Source organism: Syngnathoides biaculeatus, chromosome 4 (assembly GCF_019802595.1).
Source record: "Syngnathoides biaculeatus isolate LvHL_M chromosome 4, ASM1980259v1, whole genome shotgun sequence".
Lineage (NCBI taxonomy): Eukaryota > Metazoa > Chordata > Actinopteri > Syngnathiformes > Syngnathidae > Syngnathoides > Syngnathoides biaculeatus.
The window spans coordinates 21,384,850-21,399,937 of NC_084643.1; the positions used below are offsets into that span (position 1 = coordinate 21,384,850).

Below are 15,088 nucleotides of genomic sequence, written 5' to 3' on the forward strand. Positions count from 1 at the left end.
TCTACCCGGATTAGCTCGAATTAACGTCATAGTTTCCTATGCACAAGTATTGAGTCTAAACCACTGGGTCTCCAGGGTATGGGGCTTATTATATTCCATATTAGCAAATTCACTTTGACATGAAACAAACTGTAAACAGCTGTGCTGCAAAATTTAATGGGCCTGCTCCATCTTGTCATTCTTTTCCCATTCTATGCCTTTTCTTATACACTGTAACTCTTGCCTGTGGTTGACTCTTGACTGTTTATATGAAAAAAATGCTATCAACTATGTCTGTGTGTATCTCAGGTGTGGACAGTTCCAATGACGTGGCTCTGTACTCTGGCTTGGGAGCTGGTATTATTGCCGTGGGCATTCTGGTCGTGGCTATTATGCTGTACAGGAAGAACCAGAGCGAGTATGGTGTAGATGTCATTGATTCCACTGCACTTGCCGGAGGGTTTCAGTCTTTTAACTTCAAGACCACCAGACAAGGTGAGAGTACATTGTTAGATAGAGTGGTGTATGTAGTTGAACTCTGTATCTATCCTTCAAAGTACAATCTACAGTAGTGAAAACCACTGCTAACTATTGGATTCAAAGGTAAATACAGGTATGTGTGTATGCTCACAGGCTGTAGAAGTTAAATTTCTTTAAGGGTACTGTAGGAGTAACAATCCAGAGTAGCCCCTCAAGAAAGTGATCTACCAGTATTTCTTTCTTCAATGTACTTTAAAGGTCAAGTGTCATCCCTATAAACATTCTAAAATAGATATTGTAATGAAAAATACACATAACATTATTCACTTCAATGTCTATACAAAAAAAATAAAGTGAGTGGAGAGCGCGTCATCTATGTGCAAAGTTGCAGAAGTGTCATTCTACGGCATCGAAGTGGTCGCTATATTGGCTGCATCCTCTGTCCGTGACGTCACCCGGACATTTGCCAGTGAAAACACGTGGTGCACCCTACTATGGGAGACGAACACGCCCCTTCTGACATGGAAGCTCTTTTCGAAAAGGAGAACACACAACCGAGTGAAGTTACCGGGGCAATATTACACCATTGTTTCAAGCCATATTCAGATGATATGCGATCATGGCAAAACCCCTTCCCTGTCCGATCCACTTCCGCGGTGGAGATGAGCCATTGCGGCTCATCGCAGCCGACTGGTGTGGCTCATTTTCGGCGCCGAGGTGGCTTATCATGGAGCCGAGCTAGCTGTGCTGCTTTAGGGGGTTGTTCATAGCCGCCGCAGTGCACGATGAACAACAGCGTCTAGTCGGGGCGCTTTACTGTGTTGTCGCCGCACGCGGCTGAGTGAGGCATTGTTGGCTGCGTTCTTCAGAGCCGCCGCCGTCTGCAAGCCCGACGTGCAGCTTTCGCTGAAGCTGTGCCCAGCGAACGCGGCGCCTCAGCCGATGTGGCTTATTTTCGGCGCCGTGGTGGCTTATAATGGAGCCGAGCTGTGCTGCTTTAGCGGATTCTTCATACCCGCAGAACGCGATGAACAACACCGTCGAGCCAGGGCGCTTTACTGCGTTGTCGTCGCACATGGCTGAGTGAGGCATTGGTACTGCGTTCTTCAGAACCGCCGCCGTCCACGAACCCGAAGCGCAGCCTTCTCTGGTGAAGCGATGCAGCAGCCCGACACCATCTGATGCGCACATCGACACATTTCGTACGCGGATTTTTTGTTACATAATGAGAGACCGATTATGTGGTCTGTCCCAAACTATTATTTTTTTTAGTAGTTGTTTACACACCTGCCTGTCATTTGGAACCCACGAAGCTCTCGTACTCTGCAACCGTGCAATCCTTTTTTCACGATGAACCGGGTCTCTTGCAAACTTATGAAGGGTAAATCCATCCTCCCGAGTGTTCAAGCAATGTCCACCAATGCAACACGTCGGCATTTTGGCTAACACGAAGGAACAACGAGCTACCTTTCCAGAGGTAAAACTAATGGAAACAAACGAGTCCACTTGGGGAAGCTTCTGTCCTTTACGCCACTTCCTGCTTCTTCTCGAAAACAAATCCCTCGAGAGAATTTTCATGGCGGGAGTTACAAAAAGCTGTATACGTCAAAATCATGTTTTGTGGTGAAAAAGCGCATGGCCCCATATTGGCTGCCCTTTTTTCATTACTAACATACTAAAAATCATCCATTTCATAACAGTGGTCCTTTAAGCATTGCACTGACATTACCTGGCTCCTCCCAGACCCAAAACGTACCATCAAAAACCTCAGCGAATGGGCTTCAAGATTGGTGGCATTCATTTGCATTGAACAGTGTGCTGTGCAAACCTATCTGTTTTGGATTTAGACTTCCATGAAAGAACCTGTCCTTCTGTTTGCCATATCTGCTCCCCTGTTGTTGTGCAATGGAAGGTAATCCATTTCAGAGAGATGCATCAACCCAAACTGTGCCCCACAGACCACACATTTGCTTGGCAAACAACCATCTTTCACATGAGATTGCACTGAGCCAAACTGTTGATGGACAAATGTGTGACATATGAGGCAGTTAACATCAGTTGGATTTTTGTTGTAAACACAGAAAGTATTTTAGAAAAATGACTGCAAATATCCCAGCATTGTGACTGTACCTGACATTCTGAGGCATGAAATCATTTTCCATCCTTCAAACCATTTTCTGATCCACTTATCCTCACATGGGTTGCGGGAGAGCTAGAGCCTCTCCCAGTTATCATCAGGCAGGAGGTGGGGTACACCCCGAACTGGTTGCCAGCCAATCGCAGGGCACATGGAGACAAACAGACGCATTCACAATCACACCTAAGGGTAACTTAGATTCTCCAATTAAAGTATTTTTTTCAGGATGTGGGAGGAAGCCAAAGAGCCATAGACAACCCACACAGGCACGGGGAGAAAACGTAAACTCCAGACAGGCGGGCCCGGGATTTGAACCTCTGTCCTCAGAACTGTGAGCCCAATGTGCTGACGAATCACATCACCATGAAATCATCTTATATGACGTTTTACTCATCATTTGAGGAGGTTTCATCAGTTCATGAATATAAGCTAGATAGGACAGCGCTAGCCTCAGTGATGGTGTGGCAAACACGACAATTTACTACTATCGCCAGGTTTTAAGTTAAAAGCATGCCCCAACTGTGAATAGTATAACTCTGTTGGGATACAAAATGATAGTCATTAAGATGCATACATAATAATAATATTACTCCTAATAATAATAGTATTACTGTATTCAGTATGTCTTATAAGGCAACCAGAACAGCCCAGTTCCAGTCGATTCAATGCCCTGAGAATGAAATGATCTGGATGAATGAAAATATGAATGGAAATGCTGTACCTGACACTTTTGGAGCAGAGCATGTGATGGGCATGGTGGAAATGGTAAAATCCACCCTTACACGTGCAATCTGTAAAATCTGATGGGAGGACTAATGTTGGTGTGGAAGGTGACACTACCCAGGTCCACGTTCAGCAGGTCATCAACCCTATTTAAATTGACTTACTCCACCCCCCACCAGCCTGGTTGCTGTGCCCTCCAATCTCTCCTTTCCATTTGCTACTCCATCAGCCAGGCAAAATATGGATTGCTTCCACATTTTATCTTATTGAAACCCCAGTTTGCACTGGAGAACAAAGTTAATGTAATCGCTAATAGCATCATTCTGCCATCAAAATGTACCTTGCTTCTGAAAAACATAAACTCAAAAGATGTTTATGAAATGGAAATATGGAGCTTTATTTAAAAGCGAAAATAATTTTGAACAGTCCCTAAATGCTTTCGGATAGGTGCTATCAGAACAAATATAAGGCAGAGTGCAAAATGAGTCTCTGGAACTAAACCTGTCTCTGCACATTACTCCTCCCTGTGAGTGATTTTTAATCAGAGCCCCAATTCCAAACCTATCCCTCAAGGTATTCAACCTGAGGTACATTTCATTTACTTCTCTCGTCTCACCACTGCCATTCCATTTTCACTGCACCATTCTTAAAGATGCACACCCAAGCGATAATCAGATTGGTCTCCACTCGACCAGAGGGGAGAAATTCAACAGTGATCGAATGTGAGCTGCAGAGGGCTAATGTCCACTTGACTGCAGGTCTGGCCGAGAAGATGGAATATGCCATTGTCAGGTTTGGTGACACTAATAGACTTCTTCGAAATGATACATGCATCTTTTATGTTCGTGTGAAGCAGCAGTCTTTTACAGAATAGAGATACATAATAGGTTCTTCTGTATCATATTGTCTCATTCTTGATACCATGCATTATTCAATTTCTGTCAGAATGCATGATGATCCTAATAGAGTAAATGCAATATTACAAATTTTCTGTTTGGAATCCCTGCAAGTGTACACTGTACAAAAAAAGTTCACTTAAAACACACATGCACAGCCATGATTACAGTTCATGATCCATCCATCCAATATCTGTACCACTTATCCTCACAAGGGTCACAGGCATGTTGAAGTCCAACCCAGCTAACGGCGGTCACACATAAACAACCTTTCACACACACATTCACACCTAAATGTGAACCTTCATGTTTTTGGGATGTGGAAGGAAACTGGAGTATCCCAGAAAAAAACATGCGAACTCTAGATGTGCGATGCTGGAATTGGAACCCCAGTCCTCAGAACTGTGAGGCAGAGGCGCTAACCAGTCGTCCACTGCGCCACCTAGCTTATGATTAAGAGGAAATAATAATGAACTTAAACCCCATCATCTTCATTAAAAAATACATTTAAAATAGAAGTTCAATAATAAACAAGTAATGTGGTTGTATGGACGTAACTCCATCTGACATTTAAGTGTGTTGCACTTTTAATTATTTTTTTCAGCCATGTTACAAACACATATCGTGAAAGTTAAAACATCTCACAAACACTCGTAAATCATCCTTTGGGTAATTGATGATTTTCAGGAAAATAAAACAACATTAGCCTCCCGACTTGCGCCCCATTACTAGGTAGCAGCTGGACATCAAGGACTCAGTGACTTCACAGTTATTTTGGGAGGGGGCAGGAGCAGCACATGTCTGAGTCTGCCAGATCGATGCGACGCACTCCACACCTTGTTTGGCAGCATCGTCACATCTAATGACCAAAGATGAACACTGCTCTGCGGGCTCTTGGGTCCACACTTCCACACTGGGGCTCCCCAATTTTAAATAGCTGTCACCGAGGGCCCTCCTGGCCCGCCTGGTGTCTTTCTGCTGTCCTTCAGTAGGTCAGTCGGGTGTCCAGAGGAGCTGACTACAGCAGATGGATTATGGAGATCAAACTGTGTGTGCTTGGTAATTAAATCTTTCACTGTAGCCATGCCTTCAAGCCCTGGACCTTTGGTCCAATGTTCCCTGATCTGAGATATGCTTGTTGCCTGCCTGGACAATTGCTTTCAATCAGTGCTGGAGCTTGTCTACCAAGAGGCCAAACATCTCAGGAGGCGTTTGGGGTATGGATGGTGTTGTGCAGACACCCATTTTTTTTTTTAAGGGTGAGGCCAATGGTCTAACCAGTTGCGCTACTGTGCTGCCACAAGGGCAACACATTTTACTCATTTTAAATCTGATGCTTGTGACATGTTTAAAAGCTGGAATGACCATATTTACAAGTTACATCATCTTTGCTTTTAACAACACTCAATAAGCATTTGAGAGCTGAGGACACAAATTGTTGAAGTTTATAGGTGAAATTATATCCCATTCTTGCTGGATTTACAACTTTAGTTGTTCAACAGCCCAGGGTTTTCATTGTTGTATTTTGCACACATTTCATAATGTGCTTCCTGTATATATATTTTTTAATAAGAGACAGCTCTAGTTTTCACACTCTTACTACAAACCCACACTATTTTAACACATGCAGAGTGTGGCTTGTCACTGCTTTGCTGAAATAAGCAGGGACATTCTGAACTAGACGTTGCTTGGACGGCAGCATTCATTGCTCCAAAACCTCTATGTACCTACCAGATTTAATAGTGCCTTCACAGATTTGCGAGTTACCCATGCCATGGGTACTAAGACATCCACATACCATCACAGATGCTGGGTTTTGAACTGGACACAATTGAGGATGATTTCCAAAACCAATTTGAAATGTAGACTCTTCAGACCAGAACACACTTTTGCACTTTTCCTCAGTCCATTACAGATGAGCTCAGGCCCAGGGAAGCTGCGGCTTTTGATAATGTATATGGCTTTCACTTTGTATAGTAGAGACTTAATTTTGCAATTAGACAATGGTTTTCTGAAGTTATCCTGAACCCACAATGAAATATGCTTTACACAATGAAGCTGATTTTTAATATAGTAACACCTGAGGGATTGAAGGTCACAGGCATATAATGTTGGTTTTTGGCCTTGCCACTTTCATGCAGAGACTTGTCCAGATTATGGACCTTAGATGCAATCCCTACATTCCCTGCAGTTGTACATTGAGAAACATTGTTCTTAAACTTTTGGATGATTTACTCACACAATTGTTCACAAAGTGGCAAACCTTCCTATCCCTACTTGTGAACAACTCAGGCTCTCCGGGTTGATCTTTGTATAACCAATTTTAAAGCTCATCTGTTTCCAATAACCTGTTCAATTGTGGAATGTTCCAAACAACTGTTTTTGAGCATTCTTCAACTTTTATTGTCTTTTGTTGCTTTTTTATGAATGTGCTGCAAGCACCACATTCAAAGTGAGAGAATATCTGCAACAAAACATGCTGCAGATATTCAAGATAATGTTAATCAATTGAAACATTAAATATTTTGAGTTTCTAGTGCATTAAATTGAATGTAGGTTTTAAAAATTTGGAAAAACATTGTATATTTTATTTACATTTTACAGAACATGCCAACATCATTGGAATTGTTTTTTTTTTTTTTTATATTTCACGCTGGGGTGACTTGTTAAAGCATCTGCCTCACAATTCTGAGGACTAGGGTTCAAATCCCGGCCCCACCTCTGTGGAGTTTGCATGTTCTCCCTCTCCCTGCGTGGGTTTTCTCCAGGCACTCCGGTTTCCTTTATATGAATGTGCTGCAAGCACCACATTCAAAATGAGAGAACATCTGCAACAAAATATGTTGCAGATATTCAAGATAATGTTAATTAATTGAAACATTAAATATCTTGACTTTGTAGTGCATTATATTGAAGGTTTTGAAAAAATTGGAAAAACATTGTATACTGCTTTTATTTGCATTTTACAGAACATCCCAACATCATTGGAATTAGGTTTTTTTATATTTCATGGTAGGGTGACTTGTTAAAGCATTTGCCTCACAATTCTGAGGACCAGGGTTAAAATCCTGGCCCCACCTCTGTGGAGTTTGCTTTTTCTCCCAGTCCCTGCATGGATTTTCTCCAGGCACTCTGGTTTCCTCCCACATCCCCAAAAAAAATACATGCATTAATTGGAGACACTAAATTGCCCCTAGGTGTGATTGTGAGTGCAATTGTTGTCTGTCTTTATGTGCCCTGGGATTGGCTGGCAACCAGTTCAGGGTGTACCCCCCATCCTGCCCGACGATAGCTGGGATTGGCTGGTGCTATTGTTGTGTCTTGTCTTTCACACAAATGAAATTTGCCAGGTTTAGATGACAGTGTGGCTTTGTCTGTGTTCCATCTTTGTAGGAAACCCCTTGCTTCTCAACTCCTCTATTCCACCAGACTTAACTGTGGGGCGCAACTACAGCACCTCTCTGTGCTTCCAGGACGGTGCAGACAAAGAGCTATTTGACCCTTTGCCAGACATCAAAGTGAAAGTACAGAGCTCATTCATGGTCTATGGTGTAGCAGAGCAACCCGAGTTCCTTGCCAAAGGCCCTGTTGAGACATTCCCACGGGAATACTTCAGCTCAATCGACAGACGCAATAAAGGTCTACTCACCTATAATGGGCCTTTGAGCATCAGTAAAGATCAGCTGAGGACCACTGGTGTGTTTGGTCTGCCTGGAGGACGGCTGGTCCTGCCGAACACTGGTGAGTAGATAAATGCAAAGGCTGAGTTTGTTTGCAGGAACATCACTTTCACTATCAGATCGGCTTTTGAGAATGGAAAGCAGCTCAAATACATGTATTGGCCTATTCTTCTTTGAGGGATGAACATTTCCTGGTCAATGTTACATGTTAATGTAATCAATGAGATGTTATCACAACTAGTTGCTGTGGGTGATTACCTTTTTCAGAAAGATGCTCCCGCCATATTGACATCTCCCCTTTCTAAATGAGCATGTGCTAAATAGATTTTGTGCTAGATAAGAAGAGCAGGTGTTCTGCAAGTGGCCTGGAATGTCACTGGACCAAACTGCTTGAGACTTCTTTCTCAAGCAACAGCAAGGTTTATGTTCCCTCACTTTGTGCAACTCTGGATGAGCTGAAAAATTTTAATACCAAAGGAGTACATATGACCACACTAGATTTGCTGGAAAGAGTGGACAGAGCTAGACAATTTCATAAATGTTTGCAGAGTAACCAGAGGGGTGGCCATTGAGTGTCTGCCCTTATACCACATCAAACGCTAAAAAAAAACAAAGAATCCCTCTGGAGCAACAAATATTACAATAAAGTTAGATCTTAAATATGTTTTAAATCAGGGTGTGTTTTCGTGGACACCCTTTACTATTAACTTGGACTCTTTAATACCAATGCTCTTCACTATTTAGTCATGTTGTAATAGAGTGATCTGAAAATTTTCCCCATGACACTATAGCATGTATTCTGTAGTATACTATTTGTATTTTTTAAACATTAGGGTAATAACAAAGCAAAGCATTGAGCCATACAGCCATTTCTACCACTTAACTGAGGTCAGATCGTAGTGGCAGTAGCTTTAATAGGGATGCCCAGACTTCCCTCTCCCCAGCCACTTCATTCAGCTCTTCTGAGGAGATCCTAATGCATTTCCAGACCAGCCTCACCAGACAGGCATCCGGGAAGCATCCGAAACAGATCCCCCTGCCATATCATTTGGCTCCTCTCAATGTGGAAGAACATGGGCTCTACTCTGAAATTCTCTCAGTTGACTAAGCTCCGCACCCTATCTTTAAGGGAGAGCCCGGACACCCTGCGGAAGTAACACATTTTGGCCGCTTGTATCGGGATCTCGTTCTTTCAGTCACGACCCACAGCTCGTGACCATAGGTGAGGATAGGAACATAGATCAACCGGTAAATTGAATGTTTTGGCTTTCACTTTTTAGCTCCTTCTGTACCACAACAGACTGACAAGTTCACATGACTGAATATGCTGTAACGAACTGCCTGTCGATCTCTCGTTCCATTGTTCATTCACTTGTGAAAGGGAAGACAAGGGACAAGATACTTGAACTCCTCCACTTGGGGCAAGACGTCTCCTCTTTCCGCCTTAGGACCATGGTCTCAGATTTGGATGTTCTGATTCTCCTCCCAGCCGCTTCACACTCGGCTGCGAACTGTAAGCCCTGATCTCCAAGTTGAAGATCAAGGCTTGAAGCCAGAGATGAATTACTTGGGACACCAAATCAGAATCCCTTTACGCATCCGCTGCACCTAGAAATTCTCTCCATAAAAGTTATGAATAGAATCAGTGACAAAGCGCAGCTTTGGCGCAGTGCACCCTTCACTGGAAACTATGGGCTTATTGCTGACAATCCAGACCAAACGCTGACAACGGCCATACAGGGACTGAACAGCCCATGTCAGGGGGTTTGGTACCCCATACTCCCAAAGCACCCCCAACAGGACTCCCCAAGGTGAAATACCTACTCCAAGTCCACAAACTCCCATGCACCCTTGAGGGCCCTACTGAGGGTTTGGAGCTGGTCCACTGTTCCATGTCAATTGGAACAGTCCCACAACATCCAGAGCCTTTAGGGACTCCGGGCGAGTCTCATCCAACCCCGGACACTTGCCACCAAGGAGCTTTTTAAGCACCTCTGTGACCTCAACCCCAGAGAGAGGAGCGCCTCCTTCAGATAACCCAGACTCTGCTTCCACATGGGAAAGGTGTGTCGATGGAATTGAGGTGGTCTTCAAAGTATTCTCCACATTGACTCACAATGCCCCTAGTCAATGTCAACATTACCCCATCCCCACTATACACAGTGTTGATGTTGGACTGCTTCCCCTCCTGAGATGCTGGATTGTGGACCAATATTTCCTCATAGCCGTCCAGAAGTCTTTCTCCTTGGCCTCACCGAACTCTTCTCAGGCTTGAGTTTTTGCTCTAGTGAACACCAAAGCTGCATTCAGTTTGGCCAGTCATTACCCATCAGCTGCCTCAGGAATCCCACAAGCCAAAATGTTCCAATAGAAGTCCTTCTTTAGACTGACGGCATCCCTCGTTGTTGGTGTCCACCAATGTGTTCTGGGTTTACCACCAAAACAGCCACCAACCACCTGACAGCCACAGCTCCAGTCACCTCAGCAATGGAGGCGCGTAACATGGTCCATTCAGACAATACGTCCCCCACTTCCCATGGAACACAAGCAAAATTATTTTAGAGGGGTGAGTTGAAACACCTTCTGACAGTGGATTCTGCCAGATGTTCCCAGCAGAACCTCACAATATGTTTGGCATCTTCTCCCACCATCAGAGCCAACTCACTACTAGGAGGTGATCAGTTGACAACCCCCCGCTCTTCACTCAAGTGTCCAAGACATGCAGCCACAAATCCGATAACACGACCACAAAGTTGTTCATCGAACCTCGATGTATTGTGTTCCACTGTCAAGTGCATGTGCGGTCACCCTGTAAAGTTACAAGCTAAGCACCCAGCCTCCATGATAAGGTCTATTCGGGTATACTGGGGAGGAGAGTCCGATGGGAAGTTGAATCTCAGATTCAGGAGGACAAATGTTTTTGTCCTGGCCATGGAGCAGTGGTCTAGGTCTACACCCTCGGGAGTGTCCTCATGGGATGCGGAGTCCTGTGGGGCATGCTTCAGGTGTATGGGGTACTGAACCTCCTGATATGGGCTGTTTGGTCCCTGTACGACCATTGTCAGAGCTTGGTCTTCATTGCCGGCAGTAAGTGTAACTCTTTCCCGGTGAGAGTTGCACTGCACCAACGCGACACTTTGTCACCGATTCTGCTTTTATGGACAAAATCTCTCAGTGCAGCCGAGGCATAGAGAGGGTCTGGTTTGATAGACTCAGTATTGCATCACTGGTTTTTGAAGATGATGTGGCTTCATCAAGCCATGATCTCCAACTCTCACTGGAGATGTTCGCAGCAGAGTGTGATGCAGCTGGGATGAGAATTAGCACCTCCAAATGTAACACCATGGTCCTCAGTCGGAAAATGATGGCATGCCCTCTCCAGGTCGGAGATGAGATCCTTCCCCGAGTAGAGGAGTTCAAGTATCTTGGGGTCTTGTTTACGAGTGATGGAAGAATGGCGCAGGAGATCGACAGGCGGATCAGTGCAGCGTCTGCAGTGATGCGGACTTTGTATCGGTCTGTAGCTGTACAAAAGGTGAAGGTCTCAATGTATCAGTCATTCTACATTGTTTGAAGTGCTGAATTCTTTGAGATTGAAAAAAAATGTATGAAAAAAATGTCTAAATACTTTAAAGAACATGTGAGTTGATGTGTTAGTATAACCTGTGTTGTTAGTTATCCCACCACTCTATCATACTTATTAGTAGTATATCACATGAGAGTTTCTCAACTGATGTACATACAGTAGTTGTTTATCTGTCAGATTAAGGCAGGGTAACCCTGCTCCAACCCCACCCACAAGGGGGACCGAGTGAACAAGATGGACCAGCAGGGGACCCAACCCCCCAGGACCCAAAGGCATTGGAACACTGCCCCCAAAACCCAGCCTCTCCTCACCCCACACAGTGAGCCCATTTTAGGTACACATTGTGAGTAAGGATGACCAAAGGAAGAGAGGAGAGGAAAGCAGGACCGAAAGCAGGGAAAGAAAGTTGACCCCGACAGCTCTGCGTCGTGAGAAACATAAGGGGAGGATGCGGGCCCAAGAAGTCAAGCCAAGTGAAATATGAAAAACAACCTTCCAGCTATTACAGTGTTCACCAGGTGCCCTACTGGCAAGCATCATCCTGTACCTGTCTTTAGGTGTATGGGTATAGTGCTTTAAAATTGAAGAAACTGGTGAGGGTGAGGCGAGATGGTCATAGGGAAACACTGACCCACAACAGTCACCCCCACCCAGGTAAACCAGCACCCCAAAGTATGTGTGAATGTATGTAGTGCATTAAAAATCTGGAGGAGAAAGGCATGCCAGGCCAGAGAGCAGGTCCGATTGCCAGGACACCGGGCTGAGTGTTCACCCAGCCAGAGCCTGAACCTACCAAAACCGACCCAAAAACCAGCCATTGCGCGGTGATCAGAACAGAGCTAGAATGCGGGCCTGACCGAAGCGGCAGACATTGTCACCCACCGAACTGTATAATTTTCAAAGTTTCAAAACTTAAGCTTTTTTGAAATTCCATCTCACATTGTACCAACTTGAAGACAACTTTCACAGTGAATATATGGTTCATTGCTGTTCTAAAATCCTGTTATGCCAGCATGGCATGCTTGAAGCTGTTGCTGAGTTTCAAGAAGGCAGTGCTTCAGCCACTGTTAATTTTAAATGTGAATCCGAAATGGTTATCTGTCTACTGTTCGTCAGAACTGCGATTGGCCGGAGACAAGTTCACTGTGTACCTTAGTCAGCTAGAATAAGTTCCAGCATGCCCACGACCTTCATAAGCAGTACAGAAAATGGATGGATGGCTGCATGTTCATAAACTTTGCACAGTTCCGTTGCAAGCAAAAAAAAAAAAAAAATATATATATATATATATATATATATATATATATATATATATATATATATATATATATATATATAATAGATATATAAAATATCTCAATTCGTAAAATCTGACACTTAACACTTTTCCACTTGTGCAACATGCAATGCTCCTTTACAATCCTTTTTGACTCATGGCTTTTGACATGTGGGAAGACGACTGGTGAAAATAGCTTTCTTCAATGGCCTTTCAACCAGAGTGGTCTGATCTCACTAATGTCAAGTGTACCACTCAACTTAGCCTACTTACAGGGACCACACTCCTTCCTCCACTAACTTGCTATTCGTATGAAGCATCAAGAATTTTTTGGATGTATGACAGCAGCACTCTTTTCATTTGTATAGAATATTTCATATTTTTCTATTAAAATAGCAAAAATCACCTGTGCTCTATGGGGAAATAATTATGAATATACTTTGCTAATATACACAAAGTGACTGAAAGCTACACAGTAGGGTTTGTTGTGCTTTCTGAGTAAGAACAAACTATATATGTTTAGAAAATAGCTTATTTCAGGAATGAATTCCCACCAGATTATTGTTTGTAGGGAAAATGTGTGCCTTTCATCTTCTTTTCTTTTCAGCTTGTCCTGTTAGAGGTTGCACATGAAATCGCAAATGAAGATATGAAGGTTGACTGGGAAGTAAAACCTCTGATTGGGTTATTCATTAGTTAAGAGGTGTATATTCTAACAGCATATTGCAGGGTTTCTGAAATTGGAAGGTAGTTACTACAGCAAGTGTAAGATTTGACGTCAATTCTTATTCTTCCTAAAAATAGAAAACAGTGTTGCTTATGCCTGGAAAAGACTACAAGTGACCGGTTAGACCAGTTACCATGATGATGAAAATGATGATGATGAAAACAACAATGTGCCCCGCAAATGTATTGTGTGAGGGGACAAAAAAAACTGTGGTGATCGCGACGAGTGCTCGGGACAGGACGTTCATTCAGGGATTGCTTGAGTTGTGTTCACATATTTTTAATACGATACACTTCGCAAGCGGGCAACAAAAAACCTTATGTAGCCGAGCAATCAAGCAAGCTTACAATTGTACATAAGGGGTTGCGGGAGTGCTGGAGCCTATCCCAACTGTCATCGGGCAGGAGGTGGAGGACACCCTGAACTGGTTTCCAGCCAATTGCAGAGCCAAAAAAAATCAAATATCCTAAAGTTTTAATTTTGCCACTGTAGGACCAAAATGTTTGTCATGAATCACACTACAAAAAGTTTTCATATTCCAAACAAAATATGCCAGGCCTGATCTAGGAAATTGGCTTCAATTTAAATTTCGGCCTGTATCGGGGATCATATCCAGTTGTCTGATCTCGACATTATTAATCCACAATTCAAGAGGTTTTTAAGATCAATTTGAGAATTGCAAATTGTTCACTCCAAAAAATACTGCGGTAAACCAGGCAGTTTTATTGTCATCCCGTATGAGGGCTCTCTTCAAGGATCACTGATACACAATGTTCTGCATGATGAGCAGCTTGCTTCGGAATGTTTTGCATAAACAACAGTTTTGCTTTTTCTTAAATCTCAAGTTCTTACAGAAATGTATGCTATTTTGTCAAACACTGTACCTATATATGGAGAGTTTGAACAAAAAACTTTACTTTGGTTCACCTGAGAAACTGCATTTGTATTTCAGTGTTACAATACGATTTTATTTTATCTTTGGCATGGGCGATTTTAAATTAGCATTTCAATGCAAATTCTTTCATGTTGTGATGTGCTCAATAACTGTGTTGTTGCATAACCATAGGTGTCCTGAGGATCACACTCATGGAGCATCAGAATTAATAAATGTTTGGATATCTTCTTTGATTCAGACAGATAATGTTTGCAGCTACATTTCTCCCAGACTTTGTTTAATCAGGCTCTCTTAAAAATATTTTTACCTTATTTAGGTCCGTATCTATGTTTTATATGAAAGTTTTCCTCCAAAAAGGACTAGGGTTAAGGACTTTCCGAGGCAATAGCAGCCATGCATAAGAGTCAAAGAACAGCCTCTTATAATTACCATTTTAGTGGAGGAAATACATAAATTTTTTCATATGTGCAGTCAAATCAATGGGTCAATCTAGTTGCCTCAAACAACTGCGCATTTAACGTTTTTTTTTTCCTTTGTTTAAATATTTTGAATTTATAAAAATACACCTGCATGCTGGGTAGTTGGTATTTCTCTGCGGTAACAATGCTTAACATTACATTTTATACCATTTGACTGTATGTTTATTTCACTTTTGAATGTACACTTTAGAAAGAACATGCATTAATGGGCTGAGCAGCATGGCTGTGTG

General features: G+C 43.0%; 1 protein-coding gene across 4 annotated transcripts in view; it reads left to right on the plus strand.

The window, feature by feature from the left end:
• The window catches only part of unc5db (unc-5 netrin receptor Db), a 201,617-nt gene that overhangs the window by 131,239 nt on the left and 55,290 nt on the right, over positions 1-15,088 (plus strand). For 3 of the 4 annotated variants that reach the window (XM_061817331.1, XM_061817332.1, XM_061817333.1), the window contains 2 exons: positions 289-474; positions 7,609-7,956. In XM_061817331.1, coding sequence (XP_061673315.1) covers positions 289-474; positions 7,609-7,956 — 534 coding nt within the window. The remainder of the gene's footprint in view (positions 1-288; positions 475-7,608; positions 7,957-15,088) is intronic. The other variant, XM_061817334.1, reaches the window with a different exon arrangement.